Source organism: Schistocerca americana, chromosome 3 (assembly GCF_021461395.2).
Source record: "Schistocerca americana isolate TAMUIC-IGC-003095 chromosome 3, iqSchAmer2.1, whole genome shotgun sequence".
Taxonomy (NCBI): domain Eukaryota; kingdom Metazoa; phylum Arthropoda; class Insecta; order Orthoptera; family Acrididae; genus Schistocerca; species Schistocerca americana.
The window spans coordinates 160867182-160892274 of NC_060121.1; the positions used below are offsets into that span (position 1 = coordinate 160867182).

Genomic DNA, 25093 nt, shown 5'->3' on the forward strand with positions numbered 1-25093 from the left:
ACTGTAATATAAGTCCCCGCCGAAATTTGGCGTGGATAACCTAGTATGTTACCGTCAGGCATATTTTGTAAATTTCGTCGAGCATCCTTGAAACGCTCAAACATCTGTTTTAGTTTTTGTAATAAGTGCGCCCTGTCCTCTTTTGAATACCCGTTGTTTTTCTTACACACTACCTGGTTCTACTGCTGCAATCTTACTCGAAATCTATTCATAATTGTTTTTTTTTTACTATGCTGTGGATGATTTTTGAAATAGATAAATATGTTTTAGTACCCGGCACTCGTTGGACAACGATTGTCCTTTATTGCGTTTCACTATAGACGGGATTTGTGGCTCTCTGTCCAAGGGATGATTAACTACATCGCTCGATACCTGTTTCAGTATCACTTTCACTTGTTAAGCATGTATATAAAGATTGTATCTGTTCTTTCGGACACATCCGAAACAACAGATACCATCTTCATATAGTTAAGGCTAACCGGCCATTGACCTTCTTCTTCTGTGCTGGATGCACACGCATTGCCCGAACTCTTACGGGACTCGGTAAGATTGTCTGCCGCGAGTAATGAGTGTAGTGGGCAGGTGCACTACGAATGTAGTGTGTGGACATTGAGTTGGGAATGTGGGTCTCACGGGGAGCATGGAGGGATTAATCCCTGCAGTCGCACTACTCTCCGTGCCCTCGGTGGCTCAGATGGACAGGGCGTCTGCCATGTAAGCAGAAGATCCTTGGTTCGAGTCCCGGTCGAGGCACACATTTTCAACTGTCCCCGTTCATGTATATCAACGCCTGTCGACAGGTTAACGTCTTGATTTAATTATCATTTCATGTTAAGCATGTACCTTCATCACTGTACTCCTCATGTACATTGTCCACACAGGCGAGCCTGTACGACACCACACAAATCGCTGACTCATTCCGCAGAAGCGCTAATTTTCATATCCCTCTCCCTGCTCAGGCTGTGAAATTCGTTGTGTTCCTCTCTGACGAAATGTCGATAACTTCTGTTGCAGATACAATGGAATATTTGCGTTGTGTGTCGTCCCCATTGCTCTGTTCTGTATTAACGCCACTAGGACAGTAGCACGATTGTGATTTACTCGTCAACTAAGCAGTTCAAATACGCCCCGTAACCTCATGCTGTGCTCACCAGTGGATCCTTCCAGTCCCTCCACCTGTGCTATTAGACGGCTACATTTTGGTTGCGTGGAAGACGCTGTATGAGGTACAAAATGCTGTAAAAACATTATTGGCTTTTTGTGACCTAGCATTCAGAGGGTTTCTTGTAAGAATTGTAATTGAAAGTGGAGATGAAAAATTCTAGTTTAACACTGAAATAACTTACGTGTTTACTGCCAGGTGACGTCGTCGACCACCGCCCATATTTCGATAGGAGCACACCCTGCCATTCTCAAGGCACAACTGCAAGGAGGAAGCAATGTGCAAGGGAATTTTATACCTCGGTTCACAGAGGAGAAACAAGGAAGATACTACACGCAGAACAAGTAACAGCAAAGTCAACACACAGCCAAAGATAACCAACATCAGAAATATCGATAGTGACTATAAATCAACAAGTCAGGTTGCACTAATTCTGTCCCTCTGCTTTTTGATGAGAGAGAGCCGGATTCCAAACAGCATTTAAACAAACTCCACCATCTCTGTTTATAAGGTTGCTTGATAGTTTGATTTCAACAGCTTCCTTAATAACACTATCCCAATAGCTGGACGTTCAAGCCAGAATCTCCGTGTTGTTGTATTTCATAGGATGACTGGTGTCAAGGCAATGTTCTGCAATAGCGGATTTGCTCGGGTGTTGTGAGCGTGTGTGACGCTTATGTTCAATACACCGGTCTTGCACGGTCCTGATTGTCTGACCAATATATGACATGCCACAACTGCAAGGAATACGATAAACACCAGCCTTACACAAACCAAGATCATCTTTTACGGACGCCAACTGGGCCTTAATCTAAGAAGGTGGTCGAAAAACACATTTCACCTCATATTTCCGCAAAATAGGGCCAATCCTGTTTGAAATGCTTCCCGCTTAATGCAAAAAGGCCGTAGACTTAGGTGCCACTTCGTTGCTATCGTCACTCACCCGTTGCATAGAAGGCTGATAGCGCAACGCACGTTTGATGTGCCTCTCACTATAACCATTCTGACGAAACGTGACTTCGAGATAGCTCAGCTGCCAAACTTTGAGGGTCTGAGATAACTTGGGCCCTGTGAACCAATGTACGACGTACTCCTTCACACTGAGCTGGGTGGTGACAAATATCAGCTCGCAGATACAAGTCAGTGTGAGCATGCTTCCTATAAACAGAACGTCCCAAAGTACCATCAGTCTTCCTTCTGAGCAACATATCAAGGAAGGAATGGCATCCATTCTTTTCCACCTCCATAGTGAACTGAATATTCGGGTGGATTGAATTCAGGTGTTCCAAAACCGGTTTAAATTCTCCCTAGCCCGCAGCTCGTGGTCGTGCGGTAGCGTTCTCGCTTCCTGCGCCCGGGTTCCCGGGTTCGATTCCCGGCGGGGTCAGGGATTTTCTCTGCCTCGTGATGGCTGGGTGTTTGATGTCCTTAGGTTAATTAGGTTTAAGTAGTTCTAAGTTCCAGGGGGACTGATGACCACAGATGTTAAGTCCCATAGTGCTCAGAGCCATTCGAACCATTTTTTTGAAATTCTCACTACCATGAGGCCAAACAACAAAAGTATCGTCTACATATCTGAAAAACACGCAGGTTTCAAGGTCGCTGACTCCAATGTACGTTCCTCAAAGTCCTCCATAAACATACTGACCACAATAGGTTTAACACTGTCCAATTAAAACTATAGTTCCAAGGTCTGAGAGTCCCCAATTGCATTCGTTAATCAATCTTCAAGGGTGCTCACCTAGTCATGGCAGTGGCCTGTGTGACGCACTTTGTGTGATGGTTGATGGCAGCAATGCGTATGTGGATTGTGTGGACCTGACGTAGCTAACAGGAAAAGCATTGAAGCGGAAAATGGCACAGCGGTCGTTGCCAGGGCCCTCAGGCAGAACAGCTCTTGGCAGGCTGCTTTGACATATGGTTGCAGGTGGTCCTCGTGGAGGTGAGCGTTGTGCACCCTACAACTGGGCGCCAGGATTCCCGGTAACAAGTGGCTGATAGGGCGATAAGCACACGGCGTCTGCAGGATGATGGCAAGTTGAAAGTGCAGCTACAAGGGCGGCACAAAGGGCTACAGTATATGAGTCGCATGGCTACAGGTTACAATGGACTGGTGCGGCCATCGTGAGGCCAGTACCATTTTGTCGACTGGTTGGTCACGGAATGAGGCTAGTGGAGTATGTGACTAAGTGGCAGTAAGCAACATGATCTGCAGCAGGGGCAGATACAGCAGATGAGCCACTTTGCTACAGGTTGCTGCAGCCTGGTGTAGCCATGACAAAGGTGGCCTGATGATGGTGATGGGTCAGCTACAGAATAAGGTTGGTGGCGTGAAATGGGGCACATGAGTAAGTGGCATCAAGCAGCATGGTCCACAGCAAAGACAACTATAGCAGATGGGCTGCATGGATTCAGATTTCAGAGGGCTGGTGCAACCGTGGCGAGCAAAGTGCGATGGTGGCGATGGAGGGGGCATGGCTTGAGGTTGGTATGGGCACATGTGTGAGTGGCTTGAGACAGCATGGTCTACGGCACAGACAGCTAGAGCAGATAGGCCACGTGGCTAGAAGTCGCCATGGCGAGGAGGCCACGATGCTGGCCGCACTGTGGCTGGCAGCTAAGCCATGCACTGATGAGCAGCTTGCCACGGTGGGACTGGCATGGCAAGCAGGCAGGCAGTTGTTGAGGGGTGCTGGTGGTTGACCTGCAGCCAATGGGGCATTCCTCTGGCCAGCAGCATGTCGTAACAATCAGTCATAGTGCACTGATGCGCTCTGCCCTCCAGGGGAGGCACTGGCAAGCAGCTCACTTGCACGATGACAGTAGGTGACGGGCTTGTGCTCGGCTCACACACAGCAGTGTGGCTGCAAGTTAGACTCTGCCGCAGGCATACTGGAATGCGCTAACGAGGTGCATCTCAGGCCACACAGGAAGACATGACCACTAAACGCCTGGCTTGCACAGAGTAACAACAACAATTATTATAGCTGGCCACAAAGTTTTGAATTTGAACCAAAATTTCATGGTCATCCTCCATACTGAACAATGGGTTAGATTCTGCTTCTGACACCAGATGTGCAGGATGCAGAACAGTAGCATCAGAAGGCAGGTGGGTAAATAAGAGATTTAAATGAAGAATACTTGATCTGTAGTCTTGGTTCTCAGAATATGGGGAAGGCTTCCCTTGGGGCACAGATAAAGGTTGATTACCAGTCTAGGTGTCTGGACAAAGAGATGAACTGAGTAGGTTGTGGGACAGGTGTTGGTTTAGTTTTGTGAGAGTGGTGGCTGGTACTGGTGAGCAGGACCACGTGTGGACGGCAGGAGTTGTCTGTTCTTGCCGAATTCAGTATCACAATAGAGAGTTGCAACTATGCTTTTCCCATCAAGACTCTCCAGCAACCACAGACTTGACCCCCATATTCATGTCCACCATTGGCTAAACGGTGGCATGGATACGCTGGTTTACTGTGCAGAGACGCCGTTGTGGGTCGTGTGATGTTGACTTTAGTAGCTTCCTCTTAAATGAATTGCTTCTGTCCTGAGGAACAAGTTTGAGTGGCAGATAGGCATAGTTGAAATTATAATGCAAGAGAACTTGAGCCGGCCGCTGTGGCCGAGCGGTTCTAGGCGCTTCAGTCTGGAGCCGCGCGACTGCTACGGTCGCAGGTTCGAATCCTTCCTCGGGCATGGATGTGTGTGATGTCCTTAGGTTGGTTAGGTTTAAACAGTTCTAAGTTCTAGGGGACTGATGACCTCAGCTGTTAAGTCCCATAGCGCTCACAGCCATCTGAGAACTTGAAAGACTCAAAGAAAAATAAAATATGAAATTTTGCGTGAAATTTCCTTAATATCTGAAATAGGCTGGCTATTCTGTACTGAAATTAGGCGACAGTGTGGGAAAGATCTTGAACTAAACGAAAAACTATACAGTTTGCACATGTACTACTTACATCTCTCTCTTCACCTCCCTCTGTCCCTCTTCCTCTGTCTCTCTCTCTCTTTCTATCTCTGTCTGTGTGTCTGTCTGTCTGTCACTCTATCCCCCTTCCTGCATCCCCCTTCTCTCTCACTCTCTCTCTCTTACACACACACACACACACACACACACATCACACATAGTTAAAACTTTCCACACAAATTTTACTCAGGAATAATAAATATCACTGAAATGCAACTGAATGAAGTGGAAATATAACTGTCACAGACAAATTTCTTAAATATAAAGTTAACAAGAACTAAAATAACAAATGCAAACATTAGTTATATTTTAGTATCAGAAGGAAAAATGCTGTATCGGTAACAGACTAATAATCGAACTGATAGTAAAATGAGTAAACGATTTAATCAAAATCAAGAAAACAGAGAAACACACAGAAAAATAACAGGCAAGCTCATTAGAGAAACAAAACTATAGGAAGGGATTAGGGAGGGTAAGTCATAATTACAAAACAGGCGGGATTTACACTGTAATGATGGCGGCTTTGCAGTAATATATGAATGAAACAAATACGAATCATATAAGAAAAAATATTGTTGAAGAACTAAAGTTGGTCGAACTATTGGCCGTCAAAAATTTACTCACAAAAAAGAAAAAAAGTCGTCAGCACAATAGCAGAGAAGCCAGGCTCAAAGTACATAAAGAAAATACATCCATGAGATCAGTTAACAGTTTCAAGAATGCTGCCACCTGCTACATGGAAAAGTTCACACATTAACACTTTTCTCAGTATTAAACAGCGTAGAAAAAGGAAGTATATAAAGTTCCTTCCCATCAACCTAAAAAATAAATGATAACCAGATCGGAATAGAACAGCTCACAGTCCCAGAAATCCCACAAATCCAAAATACCGCTACAGATCAACTAATATGAATCATGAATTTAATCACAGAGCAAAAGAACAGTCAATATGACAAATCATATGCTTACAGTGGAATGGAAACTGTTGTGTAGAACATAGCTGGAATGGGGTCTGGCTGGCGGTTGTGCAGCCATGGGGATGAATTTAAGTATTAAATTATTAAACATAAAATACATGTGAGCAACAGCATGCTGTTACACTTTCAGTAAATTAATATATCCTCCTGTAGCTCCTACAAGTCCCTGAGCAGGGCTCAAACCATTCAGTGCAGCCGATATCTTTCACACAATCAACAGAATTAAAATCGAGCCTTTGCCATTAGATACGTAATCGTGTACTAACATTCACAATTTACAGAGCATGGCCCTCAGCCATAACCACTAATGACAATGGGGACAACTTCTTCAATTAAACATAAGAATACCAGTCAAGTCCTAGATTTGTCTGGGATGAGGTAAATAACATATAAATACACATTGGTCTACTGCTACTACTTCCACTAGACAGCGACCACACAAGCTACCCACACACTACACCAAACCACCGACACAAATATCTTAAAAATCTAATATATTAACACACACAATTGATTCTGTAGTTTGAAGAAGGGAGCTAATCGAAAATATCGTTTTGTAAGTAATTAAAAAAAAAAAAAAAAAAGAAAAAAGAAAAAAGAAAAAAAAAAAAAAGAAACTTTCGCCTGTTCTTAGTTCTAATTTTGTCTTAACCAAACAGTTACATGAGATTCTTTACATTAGACTCCTATATCAGAACCTTAGGACGATGAATTGTTCTGAAGGAGGCGTCACAATATTAAAAACAGAGAATTTGTTCCCTTCTTCAACCTGATCATGAATTAAGCACTAAAACTTCATATTACAACATCAGAATCAGTTACATTTTCACAAATCATTTAAAAAATACGACATATGCAAGAAACATCTATACTTCTCACAGATTTTGAAAGCCTTATCTATGAAATTTATTCTGAAGACCATCAATGCGCTTCATTTTCTCCGCCCTCGCAGTAGTTGGTCACATCAACACCGCCTCGCAAAGTGGCCAGTTCTCATATGGAATGTATGTAACTACCTTGGGTGCATGTTGTACCTTCATATATTGTATCGGGATTTTTTCACTGCACACGGTTTCTGATGGAATGTGGGGCATCCTGCATTGTTCTCTTGCGGCAAAGAAAATATTTTTCACCAAAATATCAGACAACGCAGATACAGTTAATTAACCCCTCCGGAAGGAATATTGTAACTGCCTGAACTTGTAAATCGAAAATGGGGACTTTTACAGGAACTTTGTTGATTATTAGTGGAATTAAGGCCACTGATTGTTGAAATCCAGTGTATTTTCATCAGAGATTTGAGTAATATTGCATCTTATTTTCCTTGTGAATTGAATTAAATCAGTGTATTGTTGTGATATTTAAATTCTGTGTAGTCATTTGATTTTCCTTTCCGCAATCCCAAAATTGCGATTACCTCGAAGAAAGGAGTGCCCTCGCTTTCGGAGGTACTAACGTATCACATATTTTTGTGAATCAACCAGTAGCTACGAATGCAAGGAGAAAGCGCACTGAAGTGGTGTTACAGTTTTGACCTTATCAGATGCCACTGAGAACATGAAGTGATTCAATCTCAGGGTTCAAACTGTTTATTTGCAACAGCAGCATGCTACATACTTCGTCAGGAAATGTGGCCTACAACAAAAACCATGGCTTCGCATTAGAAACTCCAAACAAACACGATTTTGAAACATGTAGCTTAGCTGCTATATCAATAATTTGTTCTTCATTTGCTTCTATGACGGATATGTAAACTCAGACATTGAAAAATTAAACACAAAACAATGCCGTGATGCACTGAAAACGCGATGTATTAAAGAACTGGAAAGCAGGTAGGACCACCAGCGCAGAGGGTGAACGAATTCGAAACTGCAGTGCGTTCCGTTCTCCAAACTGCCGAGTATTTCCCAAGTCTGATTAAGCCAGCAGATGAGTAGGTTTTGTTTCTCCGTTTTTGTAACTCATTTATAGCTCACAAAGTGCGTCTGTATGCTAACACACTTTTGGTAAAACGAAACAAACAAAAATCTATTTTTCGGCACTTTCCTTCTTCAAAGTATCTATTTTATTGAACATTCGCATAGAACAAATAAGGAGATGAATTCTTTGTACAATTGTGCCAACAACTGATTTAAGCTCGCTGTGTAGTTTAAACAAAAGCATCCTGGACCAAATAAAATTAGTTAAGTTCACAGCCTGTCTAACATTCTGCGTGGTGTCTGTTTGTTCTAAGTCGTGTCCCCCTACCACTTTCGCGCATCGACGCTCTGAGCGTATTTTGTGGGGAATTGACTAGTTTGAACCTGGGACCTGTTGCGGGTAAGGAGACGCCAGACCACACATGACATGTAGAGTTCAGAAGAGTTCAGTGAGACTAGCAATGATATAACCAAATACTTAATGATTTCAGCGTCAGCTTCACTGCACTCCCTGTAAAAGAATCTTAATACTAACTAAATTTAGTGCAAGGGGTTCAAGGCTTTCCTATTTTTAGTTAGCTGGTAAAATAACGTCGAAAGAGCAGTTAAGTTTACCATTAGAAATTTTATTCTACTCACAAAACATTGTTTATAAATTGCACTATTGATAAAAGGAAATGTTTTAATACAGGATGATGAAAACCAACTGCGTTCAACAAAAATGTGAACGACTATTCCCTGAATGGGTTTCCAAGTTCTACAATGGATCTAAGGATGACCTATGCCATATCACATCTATAATCTAGGTTTAAATTAAGTTTGACGGAAGAGAAAACTATCAAAATGGTCTACAGTGATCCTCAATTATCTTGAATTACTTATCTAATTTGTCGTAAATTACAGCAGCTGATGTGGCTTCTCAGTAATTATATAACAGAAATATCATCGCGTTTCAGATTTTTATTTCAAGTAGCAAATGTGAACACCATGAGATTTAATTGATGATCGACACTAGTATTACGTAAAATGGGGGTGTAACTGATGAGCCTTCTGCAGTTATGAGTGGAGCTTTATGCGCTGTTATGCGGCATCGCGTGCGTTCGTTACCTTGTCGTTGGTTAGGCAGCGTCAGGGGGCGGCGGGCGGCGCAGCTCCATGCAGCTCGCTGTCTCGGAAGCAACTCTCTCCTAAATTCTCCTTACTACAATTTACCGAATTTGGTTTAAAAAAAGCTATCCAGCTGTGTTTTCAACTGACCAATCAGGGTCTCAATATTAACCTTAAGCTCCGCCTACAAAAATTCCATCTATCCAATGAGAAACGTTATACTTTTCGTGGTGGGGCAATGTTTTTAACGTTTGCAACGTAACAGAGACGCGACAATGTCTCACGCTAAAACTTGCAGCTGGTGTGGCCCTTTTAGTGTTATCGTAAGACCTATACTGTTCTTCTGGAGGGCTCTATCTTTTAACATGGACTGGGGGTGGTCCTGGTGGTTAGCTGGCGACGTGGGTGTCCGTCCCTTATCGTAGGGCCTTCTAGCTTAACACGGTTCTGCTCTCAGCTTCTGTTCTCGTTTCTCCCCTTGGAACTGTGTCTGTCTCACGGTGGGAAGGTATGACATTCATTTAGGCATTCTTGTGTTAGTCTGTGGTATTCCATTTGCTCACTCGTTAATCGTATTACTTTGGTTAATTTAATATCACGATTTATTTGGAGCTATGTGACATACTGCTGGATTTGCTTATTGTGTCAGGGTTTTCATGGAATGTGTTGGATTTGCCTGACACATTACACCTGTAGTTCAAGAAGCTGAACTTCTCTCACTCACTGTGCACACCTGCACGCTGCATGTTACATCAGCTACCACGTAGAATGTTGTTGCTGGCAGATACACCCAAGGCACCACTCGCACACAACACAGTGCACTGTGTCAATCTTAAAACCATCAGGGTGCAATTATCAGCATGAAATTCACTCAGGTAGTACTTCAGCTTCTCGAGGATCTTGCACTTGGCTCTGCCAAGAACTCGCTCGTTGTAACTTCTGACTGGATCCAGCAGTGCCTCCTTTTGACGCACTACTTCAGGAGCAATGCTTATTTGGCTGGCTGCGCGAGACTGGGACTAGGTGTGCCGCAAACTGTCAAATTCCCAGTGCAAAGCGCACTCTCACAGATACTGACAAATATCTATACAAATCACGTTGGAAAGAGAATTTTTGCAGAGATGACAGAATCAGAAACATAAAGTCTTACACTGGCATATACACTATATGATCAAAAGTATCCAGACACCTCCAAAAACGTACGTTTTTCATAATAGGTCAATTGTGCTGCCACCTACTGACAGGTACTCCATATCAGCGACCTCAGTAGTCATTAGACATGGTGAGAGCAGAATGGGGCGCTCCGAAGAGCTCACGGAATTCGAACGCACTCAGGTGAATGGGTGTCACTTGCGTCCTACGTCTGTAGGCGAGATTTCCACACTCCTAAACATCCCTAGGTCCACTGTTTCCGATGTGACAGTGAAGTGGAAACGTGAAGGGACACGTGTAGCACAAAAGCGTACAGGCCAACCTCTTCTATTGACTGACAGAGACCGCCGACAGTTGAAGAGGATCATATTGTGTAATAGGCAGACATCTATGCAGACCGTCACACAGGAATTCCAAACTGCATCAGGATCCACTGCTCGCATTACGATAGTTAGGCGGGAGGTGAGAAAACCTGCATTTCATGGTCGAGTGGTTGCTCATAGGCCACACACCACGCCGGTAAATGCCAAACGACACCTGGTGTGGTGTAAGGAGCGTAAACATTGGACTACTGAACAGTGGAAAAACTTTGTGTGGAGTGACGAATCACGGTACACAATGTGGCGATCCGATGGCAGGGTGCGGGTATGGCGAATGCCCGGTGATCGTCATCTGCCAACAGTAAAATTCTGAGGCGGTCGTGTTATGGTGTGGTCGTGTTTCTCATGGAGGGGGATTGCACCCCTTGTTGTTTTGCGTGACAGTATCACAGTACAGGCCTACATTGATGTTTTAAGCACCTTCTCGCTTCCCACAGTGGCAGAGCAATTCGGGGATGGCGATTGCATCTTTCAACACTATCGAGCACCTGCTCATAATTCACGGCATGTGGCGGAGTTGTTACACAATAACAACCCTTTAATGGACTGGCCTGCACAGAGGGCTGACCTGAATCCTACAGAACACCTTTCGGATGTTTTGGAACGCCGACTTGGTGCCAGGCCTCACTGAACGACATCGATACCTCTCCTCAGTGCAGCACTCCGTGAAGAATGGGCTGCCATTCGCCAAGATACCTTCCAACCCCTGGCTGAACGTATGCCTGCGAGAGTGGAAGCTGTCATCAAGGCTAAGGGTGGGTCAACACCCTACTGAATTCCAGAATTACTGATGAAGGGTGCCGCGAAGTTGTAAGTCATATTCAGCCAGGTGTCCGGATACTTTTGATCACCTAGTGTATACAATGTGTCTCTCCTAACAGCTGTCAGGCACATTTTCCCTGGTGTTTCGTCAGACAATTGCACTGCCGTTTCTGCAGTGCGTAGCTGGAGTCAGTACTCCTCATCATGTCTTTCATGAGATGCCCAGTCTCGACGGAAAGTACCGTTATGTTTCGCCTTCAGAAACAAAACGATTTATTAGCGTCATTTTACGTGCTCATTCGATAAGGCGGTCTCAGATTCGCCTGGTTCAATATTTGTTTTATGTGTATGTATTTAAAAGGGTCAGTAAAACTCGAACAATAACCATTACTCGGGCAGCGATACGATTGGCCTGGCGGGTGCAGACCGCTCCTGCCAATCATGCAGTGGTGCTCAGTCGGTGCCGTAGTACCGGTTATTGTTTGTGTTTTACTAACCTGGTTAATACATATCGATAAAAAATATATCACTAGACCAGTGGTTCCCAACCTTTTCTAGACCACTACCCCTAAGTGCACTCAGACAATAGCTAGCACCCCCGTCCTCACCCCGTCCCACCCCCTGCCCTGCCCTGCCGTTTGTTACCGCCGCCCTCTTCCACATTACCATCTTTAGCACCAAACTAAACTATAGAATGAAAGACTTTTCTTGAAACACATTAATTTTTAAAATGACGAAAGATGAAGGATACTTGGTTTGGGCGTGTGTGTGTGAGTGGGGGTGGGGGGGGGAGGGGGTAGGGAGGGAAGGGAAGGTGTTAGAATGAATGACGAAGGAGTTCGTGGTGCATGGCAAAGGTTACCCACAACTCCTTCTCAGATAAGAAAGCTAACTATATGCAGTGAGGGCACACACTTGTTACAACGCACAATTCCCTGGCATTATTACTGTCCATTGTACAATTGCTTGACGTGCACACTGCAGGTCCATTTAAAATAAGCCAAGTTAAAATGTGTGCACTGTTGTTACTGTTCGATTGATAGCTGCCCTCCTACTTCTGAATGGTCGGAAACTGGAAGACTTCAGACTGTTAATGATATGCGTCGGACTTCAGACACTAACAGTAATGCGCTGGCCATTAAAATTCCTACACTACGAAGATGACGTGCCACAGACGCGAAATTTAACCGACAGGAAGAAAATGCTGTGATATGCTAATTATTAGCTTTTCAGAGCATTCACACAAGGTTAGCGCCGGTGGCGACACCTACAACGTGCTGACATGAGTTGACCGGCGTTGCCTAGTGAAATGTTGTTGTGATGGCTCGTGTAAGGAGGAGAAATGCGTACCATCATGTTTCCGGCTTTGATAAAGGTCGGATTGTAGCCTATCGCGATTGCGGGCTATCGTATCGCGACATTGCTGCTCTCCTTGGTCGAGATCCAATGACTGTTAGCAGAATATGGAATCGGTGGGTTCAGGAGGGTAATACGGAACGCCGTGCTGGATCCCAACGACCTCGTATCACTAGCAGTCGAGATGGCTGGCATCATATCCGCGTGGCTGTAACGGATCGTGCAGCCACGTCTCGATCTCTGAGTCAACAGATGGGGACGTTTGCAAGACAACAACCATCTGCACGAACAGTTCGACGACGTTTGCAGCAGAATGGACTATCAGCTCGTAGAACATGGCTGCGGTTACCCTTGACGCTGCACCACAGACAGGAGCGCTTGCGATGGTGTACTCAACGACGAACGTGGATGCACGAATGGCAAAACGTCATGTTTTCGGATGAATCCAGGTCGCATCCGTGTTTGGCGACATCGCGGTGAACGCACTTTGGAAGCGTGTATTCGTCATCGCCATACAGGCATATCACCCAGCCTGATGGTAGGGGGTGCCATTGGTTACTCGTCTCGGTCACCTCTTGTTCGCATTGACGGCACTTTGAACGGTTACGTTACATTTCAGATGTGTTACGACCTGTAGCTCTACCCTTCATTCTATCCCTGCGAAACCCTACACTTCAGCAGGATAATGCACGGCCGCATGTAGCAGGTCCTGTATGGGCCTTTCTGGATACAGAAAATGTTCGACTTCTGGCCTGGCCAGCACATTGTCCAGATCTCTCACCAACTGAAAACGTCTGGTCAATGATGGCCGAGCAACTGGTTCGTCACAATACGCCCATTCACTACTCTTGATGAACTGTGGTATCGTGTTGAAGCTGCATGGACAGCTGTACCTGTAACGACATCCAAGCTCTGTTTGACTCAATGCCCAGGCGTATCAAGGCCTTTATTACGGCCAGAGGTGGTTGTTCTGGGTACTGATTTCTCAGGATCTATTCACCCAAATTGCATGAAAATGTCATCACATGCCAGTTCTAGTTTAATACATTTGTCCAATGAATATCCGTTTATCATCTGCATTTCTTCTTGATGTAGCAATTTTAATGGCCAGTAGCGTAGTTGTAATACCAGTAATAATAATAACAATAATAACAGCACTATAGCAGCGATTGTGGAATTACTGCTGTTACGTCCTGTCAATTATTTCTTTTATCTCTTTGGAAGAGAGTAATGGTGCAGTTTCTGAACTACTGCAGGTCCTATCTATAGCTTGGAGGAGACATTTTCTTGAGATAATTAGCATTTCTTACGTGTATGTCTCGCTTTTATCATCAGCGATGTACGAGACAGAGCGCAACCTATGTGTGTACTGGTCTATGTGAGGAACCTCTACCCTCCACCGTATTAATGCTGCTAATTGAGAAACAATAATTATTGATAATTTATATAATCAGTATTACATTCTTTCAAAATTGTGATAGTAGTAATAATATTTTGCAAATGTTCACGCGAGGTAGCCGCGCATTCTGAGGCATTGTGACGGTCTGCACGGCTGCCCCCGTCGGAGTTTCGAGTCCTCCCTAGGGCTTGCATGTGTGCGTGTAAGTTAGTTTAAGTTAGATTAAGTAGTGCGTAAGCCTAGGGACCGAAGACCTCAGCAGTTTGGTTCCATAAGACCTTACCACAAACTTCAAAAACTTCTGAAAATGATTTAGTTTCATGACTGAAACAGAATCTAATCGTTTTAGAAAATTTCATTTACACCTCAGGGGTAATTAACCTCATACTAACCTGGATCACCTCTATAGAATGGGTACTTGAAATTACGCTTTAAGTATCATTTTGTTTGTAATGGGAAACAAAAACCGACACTTTTTGTCGACACTGGCATGAAAGGCGCGATGAGCGCTATTTGTTTTGAGTTGACCCCCGCTAAACAATGAGAAAATGATATTGGTGACATCTGCTTACCCGGCCGTTTTGTTAGTTTACGAGACCAGAGCCGCTACTTCTCAACCGAGTAGCACCTCAATTTGCCTCACAAGGGCTGCGTGCACCCCGCTTGCCAACAACACTACGCAGCGCTTATCTTCAGTGATCTGACGGAAAATGGTATTACCATTGCGCCAAGGCCGTTGGCCCTGCACTGGTTTTCAGTCACTTGAAATATGTCTCCTATTGGTCAAAGAACAGTACGAATTATCAATGATATGCGCTGTGTGTGTGTGTGTGTGTGTGTGTGTGTGTGTGCAGAAATTAGAGGAATGCCTTCAGTTGGAAACAAATCAGTAAATGTAAGAGACCTATTTGTGTTCCAATTTGATTCTCGCTTTCACGTCCTTTGTCCACTCCTCTTGTTGTTTGATGCCAACCTTTTGCCCCAGATCACAGGCTCCACTCCACGACATGAACCAAAATGGTAATGGTATTCACTGGATCTCACTGACGTATCGTTAAAAAACCCACATATTTCTGTATTTGTAATTTCCTATTTTTGAAAACACATTAGAAATTAAACATTTTAAAATGTGTTTCCACGTTTCATTTCTGGTTCAGGAGAGAGTTGGTGGTGACTTGAAAGGCAATGAATTTGTATACCGGTAATTGTTTTGAAGGCAAATTACCGAACAACATTACTCCCCGCCTTTGAGTAAGGACTACCACATTTGCTCATTTGACACATTGTCATTACCTTACAGTCTTCACTGTACTGGTAGATAGGACAGCTTGGCTGTGGAAGTGGAAGGGTAGCCCACAACATAGACAACAGTATTCACAATTACAAGCACCCAAGCTTTAATGATCTTCTAGCAATAAAGGCTCTTAACAAATCTCAATTAAGCAAGGACATAAATTTGGTTACAAACATATGTTAACCTTCAACCAGTAAATAACCCCAATAAAGAATTTCCAATCAATAAAACGTAGATAAAGGACTGCTTTACAAGAATGCTTAAATTAAGTAAAATCATGAGAGCTAAGTTACAAATTTTATGTTAAGCTTCAACAGGTGAATAACCCCAATAAAGAATTCTCATTTAAATAAAACATAGATAGGAAAATGCCTTACCAAAATGCTTGAATTGTGTCAAATCATGAAAAGCTGAGTTACAACTTTTCTCACAAACTACTTAGGAATTTACAGCAAATAAACAAGTCTGATCTGTTTAACCAGAAGGTAACTGCCAAGTCCAAGCGACCGAAGCCACTAACAGCGGACGACCGCCCCAACGCTGGTCATCAATCGACATCGTCACGGCCCAGTGGCCACCGTGCTAAAACAGACTAACGTTTCGGTAAGCGACCGACAGCAACACAGGAGTAACAGTGACTGAAAGTCGGCGTACGCCTTACGAAACACGGCACACCCTGAAGCGGGAGCAGGCACAGCTGACTAGCGGCCACACAACCACGAGCAAACAAATCTCACGCCGCCCGTACTAACGCGGGAAATGATAGTGAGCGACAAGACGCCACGCGCAGAGCAGCAACCGAGCCTACCCCTCGACCACAGGATTTGCCCTGTCTCCTTGTCTATGGTAATACAATTTATAGCACACAAGAAACGATTTAATAATGGCATTAGTTCAACGCAAGATCAGTTAACAGTTAGGTCCAGTAAAGATTTACCAACGGATTTACCTTCAAACCAACTTCCGGACCACAGGCGGAAATTATTAAACTTGGCACAAGTTGTCACCAGACCGATAAACAAGAAATCAAATTAAACAGTTGCCAAATTACAGTCAGGATACGCAAGCCCTTCAAGACCTTGCTATCTTACTCACAGTTATCATTAACGGCGGTCCGCCCCAGTAGCTGAGTGGTCAGCGTGACGGATTGCCGTCCTCTGGGCCCGGGTTCGATTCCCGGCTGGGTCGGAGATTTTCTCCGCTCAGGGACTGGGTGTTGTGTTGTGTTCATCATCATTTCATCCCCATCCGGCGTGCAGGCCGCCCAATGTGGCGCCGAATGTAATAAGACCTGCGATATGGCGGCCGGACCTGCCCCGCGAGGGGCCTCCCGGCCAATGACGCCAAACGCTCATTTCCATTTCCATTAACGGCGAAACATGCACAAATGAATGACAAGAAATTCACCATTGAAAGCGAAAAAACAACACACCACAAAGGTTAAATTAATTAACTTGCAGACGAGCCAGTCACTGAAAGCTCAGTTCCACAAGATTACGACTAACCTCACTCGGCAGTAATACATTTGTGTGCGTGATAACTAGGTTCCCCAAACAGGACTCCAAAACCCAAAACAACAGGTCACACGTTACCTGTCTTTTTCTCGGATACCAGGCACCACCGGGCTAAGGCAATCGCGACAGAAAAAATCTTTGAAATTACAGCTGCCTGCAGCAAAACAAATGAGTGAGGGTGCATGAACGTAAAGCACAAATCACTGTTCCAGCCGAAGCGTAACCTTTTCAATGCACGTATGGACAAAACAACACATGTGGGCATAAAGGGAGCAGCAGATGCGTACCAAGCAAACTATAGTGCGCCAAAATACGACCCACATCACGTCCACAAACCGGAGCACTTTTCCCGGAGCTGGTGTCTGCTCGCTGGACTGCCGCAACTCTCTGTCCCCGGAAAGCGATGCTGACTGCCGCCTTGCTCAACGCTCCCTTCTCGGCCGTGCACAACAACTCTTCTCTTGTCGCCTCAGAGTGCGGCCGCAATGTCCGTTCTCCCCTGCTGTCCGCCCCAGACTCCCGTACTCGCACTCACTCCCTCGTTAGGACCCGCTCCGACAGGAGGCGCTCGCGATCGCACATAGTGCCAGCCTCAACCAGAGGAGTAATCGATAGCGTCTTGCGCCCGAGAGCCGCGCCACGGCTCATTCACATTATCATTCGCTTACAGTTCTAGGAACTTGTACATTAAGACCATATTTGTGCAAAGTAAACAACAACATATTAAAGCAGCAATAGATTCATGGATGAAACAAGGTAGATTTACACCATTTCAATTATGTTTAAATCCTGTAGAAAAATATTTATTTTCCATCACAGACCACTTCTTCATTTCCCACTCAGTGCCTCTCAAAAGAAGTGAAGCACCGAAAAGGAAGGAGGAAACGAATTGAAATTTCATGAGTTGAGGGTTTTGTGTACTGCAGTGACTAAAAAACCGAGTCAAATTTTCAAAAATCCTGGAAGTGTTAGCCCATTTATCAGTATGGCGTTGCGCACACTCTGTCCTGGATGCATGCATTGGTTCTATTGCCGTTGTATCCGAGGCAAGCTGACCAACATGTGCTGTAACTCGTCCTCTATCTCCTGGCCTGCCTCCGGCATGGATGTACGTGATGTCCTTAGGTTAGTTAGGTTTAAATAGTTCTAAGTTCCAGGGGACTGAGACCTCAAAAGTTAAGTCCCATTGTGCTGAGAGCCATTTCAACCATTTATCTCTTGGATTCTGGCACGAGGACAGAGTTGACATCCGAGCTTGCCCAACGTGTGTTCTGTCAGGCAGAGATATGGGTATCTCGTTGGCCAAGGGAGTACCTCATCAACATGCTTGGTGCTTCACTTTGTCAGAAAATTAGGCAAATTTAACGTACTAGTAGTTTAATTCGTAACTGTCCTTTTCCACATAAAGTCTTTCACTGTTTAGTCCACATAGTAAGACTGAGTGGTGTCTTCCAGAAGAGATTCCTTACACTCCCGTCCAGGGCTTCCCAACCTTTTCAGCTGGCGGACCCCTTCATCAGTCGAAAATACATGAGACCCCTAGTCAGTCAGGAGCACAGTAACTTTAAATTTCAGAGCGAAACCCATGGGAACTGAAAGCTTCTTAATGCAAGTGCTATGTTCCCAATGACCCCCCTCCCCCCTCGAAGTATCAATAGTCTGTGGTTTAGAGATGAATGAAAACAACTTGAAATTAACGATCCAATTTGAATTCCAATTGTATCCAGACACTTACTAGCGGATTTACTCACTTTGTTCAAAACACTATAGCCTGATTAAAATTACTTGGTAATTGAAATTTCACACGATGGAGCTGTCTTCCTCCAAGAGCAATCAACGTCACGTCCAAACTGTTCGCTTATGGTCTGTTCACTTCTAACATTTGGCTACTGATGTGTAAGGAGCATGCATGTTTCATAACAGCCGTGTGTGTGTGTGTGTGTGGGGGGGGGGGGGGGGGGGGTTTCATGGAATCCGAAGAAAAATGTTCAAATGTATGTAAAGTCTTCCTTTGGTCGTCCTCCCTCTTCATTCATTTCAACTGGAAACTTCCCTTGTTGTCAAGGCGATGGAGAAACTGCACATTTCTTCAGTGATCCTGACTTCAGCCACCGATCCATGTTAGAAGTAATAAACTGGTCAAAAATCGACTTATGAAATAGGTAGTGCACTGACAAAGCAAGTTTAACATTTAATGATGCCTGGGACCGCATACGTGCCAGCGAGCGCTGTGATTGGTCGACAAAGCTCGCTCCGCGCATGCGTAAAAGGTTTCAGCGCATCTAGCGCCGTGAGCCGGGACACAAACGACCCCCGTATTGTTGCGAAACAGTCGATTCAGAGAAGCCGCATTCTCCGGCACTAAACTGTGTATACGTTCTCACTTAGGAACCGCAAAGGCTGCTTGGCGATCACACGAAAAAAAAAGTGATAAATTTGATTTTCACATTCTTATTCAGTAATTTTACTCATTATTTTACACGATTTGGTGAAAGGTAGCCGCGGACCCCATAGAAAGAGCCAGCGGACCCCTAAGGGAAGGGGTTGGGAAGCCTTGCTCTAGTCCTGTCAGTAAAAAACAGCTGTAGAGTGAATCCACTGCAACTCACAAAACACAGGGGAGAGATCGAGCATCAGTAAATGATAATTATCTCTGGTGTCCTGTGACTGATTCTAGTTTTTTGTCAGGCAATACAACAGTGTGCAAACCAAATTTCTCAAACAGTTTCTGGATTTTGTCCTAGATTTCTAGTTGTATCCAGTGCTATAGTTTTCAGATTATGTTGTAAAATGCACTTATAATGAGATTCTACGTATGTTACACAGGGAAGGAGGGACATTCAGCAAGTGCCTGATGTACAACGGAAGCGCCCTGAACGGTGCTTCCGAGGTGCCCTGCCAGCACGGCTGGGAGTACGACGACACGTGGTACCCTCTGACGGTGCCGTCAGAGATGAACTGGGTCTGCGACGACATGCACATTGTCAGTGACGTCATGTTCTATGCACAGAACATTGGAGCAGCCCTGGGACTGCTGTTCGGCTACATGGGTGACATGTAATTAAAAAAAATCCTTCTATTCTTATTACCTTTGTGTTTTCTATTACCATTTGGTGTTGAAGGATATGAACAATCCCTGTTTGTGAGTACAAGAATGAGTAGTGGCATTGCAATCGCCAGTACACCAGAGCGCTACATCTGACTGAGGGGAGCAGTGAGCCACTTGGAGAGCTGGCACACGCTGAGTTGAAAGCTCACAAACAACCAGCAGAAGTGACCTCCAGCTCTTTATGCAACCATGTGGCTGTAGGAATAATGCACAGTACGTCCATGAAATGCAGTTTACATTTAGGGAGGAACCTTTACTTGAAGGAAAATGACTTCCTACAGAGGAGGATTCCGTGAGGTCAGGCTCAAGCAGTTCTTATCTGAAAAATTCCCCCAGGTGTCTCGCAACTATTTTATGAGTGCGTGCATGGCGAGAACAGGGCCCCCGGCTGTCGCTGTATTTCTTCCTTGCCAGTGCTGAAATTTAACTCTCTGACTATACTTTTTCTTCGAATTCTTGTGGAGCAGCCACAATTGTATTTTGTAAATTTCAGTAACCGCACAACAGCTGCTGAATCGAAAAAGGTTTTTATTGCCTACACGACCGATTTCTGGATACTAAAATTCCGTCATCTGGATTAAAATAAATAAGAAGAACATTTTACCGATTGAGGTAATATCCCCCCTCCTCCAGCGTTGTCATGGAACGAAAATTTCGGTCACACAGCATGGGAACTGTTCAGTGGATCCTTGGTCACCTATTTTCAATTCAGTTGCAGAACTTTTCATCAATGACAACACTGGAATTGGTAACGACCTCAGTCAGTTAAGTGTTTTTTTTTTATTGTACACCAGATGATGGAATTTTAGTGTTAAGTAGCAAACAACAAAAATATTGTTGATTCAGCAACTGTTGTGTGGATCGTTCAACTTACAAAATTTTGTATAAAATACATAATTGAACCATCAGGAGCTTTTATGTTAAACCCAAATATCTTCCGGTTTCAGTCTTGGACCATATTCATGGATACTAAAAAAGATACAAATAAATGTATGTAGTATTCAGAAAATGTTAACAGTTCTTTACAAAGAAGTGCAAAACAACATGAATACTGAGTGGGATAAAATGGTTTGAGCCACCATATTGCATTAGTCATTACTAAAAATGTGTAGTGCATGCCATGAATGTAAGTTTGTGACACAGGACTTTAGAAGCAAACACACAAATACTAAATGTATACAGAGCAGTAGAGGAGAAGATCAAGACTGTAAGTTATACTTTATAAAAATGATGAGAAGTTTGTCAAAGATCTTTAAAAGAAATTTTTTGTTATATAGGATTAAAAAATATCTTGATGACATGTTACTTAGCAATATAGAGGAGTAGACTATCTTTAGTGAACATATTTGGTATAGTTTCATATGTAAACAGAAAACTAAGTTTCTATCTCCAGGCATAAGATAACGTAAATGTTAGAGTACAAGGTGGAAAAATTATATAACCCTAATGTTACACAGTATCATATTCATTGCATATACCTAATGAAATGCATGAGTATATAAACAAACGTCAATAATATCATAAAAGTAATGGAAATTGCATCTATAACATTAAAACAAACTAAAATACAGTGTTCTCAAAAGGTTTGAAACGTCACTCAGTGATCATATATATCCAAGTTATCATAGTGAAACAATTACTGTCACATATCGACTATATTTAAAGGAAACCTTCATATGTTAATGAAGTTTTATTACAGTGCTTAGCTGGAAGCTTAGTATGTCAGTAGTGCTAGTATCGAAAATAAGGGGAGGGAATAAATAAGAACAATGTAACCAACCATGCACTCAAATTTGGATTGAGGGAGTATTGACAACACATGTATATAGTAGTGGTAGTGATGAGTAACATTCTTTAAACAATGTAAACGTTAAGCTAAAGGCATTAGGGGCTCGACCATTGGGTGTAAATTTTGAGAAGCAGATAGAAAAAATTCTTTACATTATCAATTTAAGTGATTGCTAAACAAAATGCATACTTGCCTATGTACACACTCAACCTCATTAGATGGAATGTAGATATAGAGCTGCAGATGAATTATGTACATAAAAGAATTTGACAACACAGTTATAAGTAAAAAGAAATATGTGACCTGTTATTCATTAAAATGAGAACTACATCTTTGGAGTACAAACGTACTTTAGGTGTGGAAAACTTATTCACCAGAAGTCCATGTCAAATATAATAAAAGTTAGAGATAGAATTACTGAGTGTTTACCATATTCAGTGTAAAACAACAGGAGAAAAGTTACAAACATCTTATAAATATTTATAATGAACAATGGTAATACACAGGATGTGGATAACAGAACATAATATAATTTATTTGTACTGCAATTGCATAGTGAAGCATCCTGACAGGGTTATAAAAAACTGTATTCAATAAAAGTGTCATTAACATCAGGAGTTGACACTGAAATGCTATGTGCAACTTGTCATATGTATGTCAGCCAATCTTTTCACATCACAAAACGAAGTTATAACGTCTATCATGAAGACAAGTCTAAGGAGATGGTGTGTAAGAGGGAGGAGTAGAGGTATATTTGAAAATGACAGGTTAGGGATTAGAATCAGGTAAGTGAAAGACCTCAGGTAAATTCTCAAAGAAATCCTTATTTTTCAAATCTTTTTATTCATTGAGAACATCATTTGGAATTTTTACAATGTTACAAAAGATTTCAATTTCCTCCAGAAAGTTCATACTTAATTCCGTTTTTGCTTGATGTAGTATTTGCATATTCTCGTCAATGGTGCCTATTGTGTGATTATAAGATTTAAGATGGAAGCCCTGAGCTGAAGTGTTTGATTGCTGTGCGTATTCAAGAAACGCTGTCTTTAGTTTCCTCCCAGTCTAGCCTATGTAAAAGTTTTCGTATTGTTGACAGTTAATTCTGTGGACATCTGGCCTCCCATATATTCCCCTTTACGCAACTAAATTCTTTTGCAGCGTTATTGAAATGTTATTATGAATTCTACAAGCCAATATTACATTACATTTCCTAAATACATTACTTATTTTGTCCAAGATACTAGCTACATATGGAAAACTTATCTATCTGGTTTCTTAATGCTTTTGTCTTTAGTTAGGGTAATTTTTTGATTCGATATATATGTTTTATCTCTTTCTTTGTCTGTAAGATATTATCAACTAGCCATTCTTGGTATCCATTACTTACAGCTACCGATTTCAGTGTATTTCATTTCATTGTTAGAGTTTATAGTAGATGTGGGGGTTCTTAGCAATCTGTCAATCATGCTATGGAAGTATGCATGATGGCTATATCATGTGGGGTGGCAGGATGTTTCATGAATAATAATATCTGTGGTAGTTCGCTTACTGTATATGTTAAGGGCTAGTTTGCTACCTGCTTTTGAAATCTCTATGTCCAGAAAATTAATTTTATTATCTTTTTCTATAGTGAATTTTAAATTTGGATGGGTATTATTAAGCAGATTGTAGATTTTGTTGATTACTTTGTCATTACCATCGACTAGTATAATGGTGTCGTCTATATATCTTTTATAAATAATAAAGCTGACTGTGTGATCTGATTTGTTGTTTAGGATCTTGTTCTCAATATGATCCATGAGGATATTGGGTAACGTTTCAGCTATGCAACATCCCATTGCTATCCCTTGGGGCTTACTATTGGATGCATTTGTTGCTATAGGTACACTTTTCTTCACAAGTAAGAGACATTCTTCGAAGAATTTGCACAGCATACAAACCATACTAAAGGTGTATGAAACTCCAGAATTTTCCAAATCTATTAAAAACTGTGGTAAAAACTGAGATAATTAATTATGCAATTTGAGTTTCTTCTAAACATGAGGTTTAAAATGCAACAGGTCATTAATTTTTTCATACATTAAATAAATTCATCTAAGAATCTCTCTTACTTATGAAGAAAAGTGTCCCTGTACTACCAAATGTAGCCAATAGTAAGTGAAAAAATGATGCAATTTCACATGCAAAAAAATTTAAAATTTATTTATTTTTTATTTATTTTTTTGAACTTCCACTGCCTTGAGTGTGAATCTTGAGTCCTTCCTGGTCATGTTGGAAAAGTTTTATGAATTTATTTGTAAAACTATAGACAGTGGAACTTAAAACTTCCTGTGGTGTCTCTCCTGCTCCAAGTTGCCCATTTGACGTCCTACCCCCTTTTAAAGTAAAGCCACTGTGTGACAAGACATGTTTTAGCCCATCTATTACCTCTACAATTACTAGAATAGGTAAACATCGGTGTGTAATTAAATTCTTTCTGATCAGTTCAATGGTTTCACCAACTGGGACGTTGATATATAAGTTAGTAACATCTAATGAAAAAAGGAGTATATCATTAAGTATCTGTAATTCTTTAACTGATGCTAGGAGATCAGAAATGTTTTTAGTATGTATTTTTTGGAGAAGACATATTTATCAATTAAAATTGAATTTAATTTTTGGCTCAAAAGGAACCCTGGCAAAGTTTTATGAATTTATTTGTAAAACTATAGTTTACAATTGGGCATATAGGAATGTTTTCCTTGTGGATCTCAGGTTGTGCTTGTAATTTAGAGGCATTAGGATTAATGACTAGAGTGACTTTTTTCCCAGTTTGAAGCATAAAATTACAATTTTTAATAAATATCATAACTTTCTCTTGAATTGTTGGAGTAGGGTCCATCTTAGTTCTACTGACCCCACTGTCAACAACAAATTGTTTTATTTGGTCAATAGAATCACTGATATACATTATGAGAACCGAATTTCCCTTATCAGCTTTCAATGTAAGTGCTTCATTTTAACTTAATTTATTTTTAGTGGTCTGTCTTTATTCTACATCTCTATTATTTTCTTCTTCCTCCCCTCTTCTATTATTACACAAATATTTATCAAAAACCTATACTACTTTGTCATTGAGTTTTTGTATGCAGCTGAACCTGTTAACTGATCTATATTTTTGTGTGAGCAACAAAACACTTAACACCTTTGTCATGTAGTCTATAGTTGACACC

The 25093-nt window shown here is 42.3% G+C and overlaps 1 protein-coding gene across 1 annotated transcript in view; it reads left to right on the plus strand.

The window, feature by feature from the left end:
• The first annotated feature begins 3616 nt into the window (after positions 1–3616).
• Positions 3617–25093, plus strand: part of LOC124605943 (beta-alanine transporter-like) — a 125197-nt gene continuing 103720 nt past the window's right edge. Inside the window, exons 1-2 of the mRNA XM_047137902.1 lie at positions 3617–3825; positions 19810–20040. Of these exons, the coding sequence (XP_046993858.1) occupies positions 3617–3825; positions 19810–20040 (440 nt within the window). The remainder of the gene's footprint in view (positions 3826–19809; positions 20041–25093) is intronic.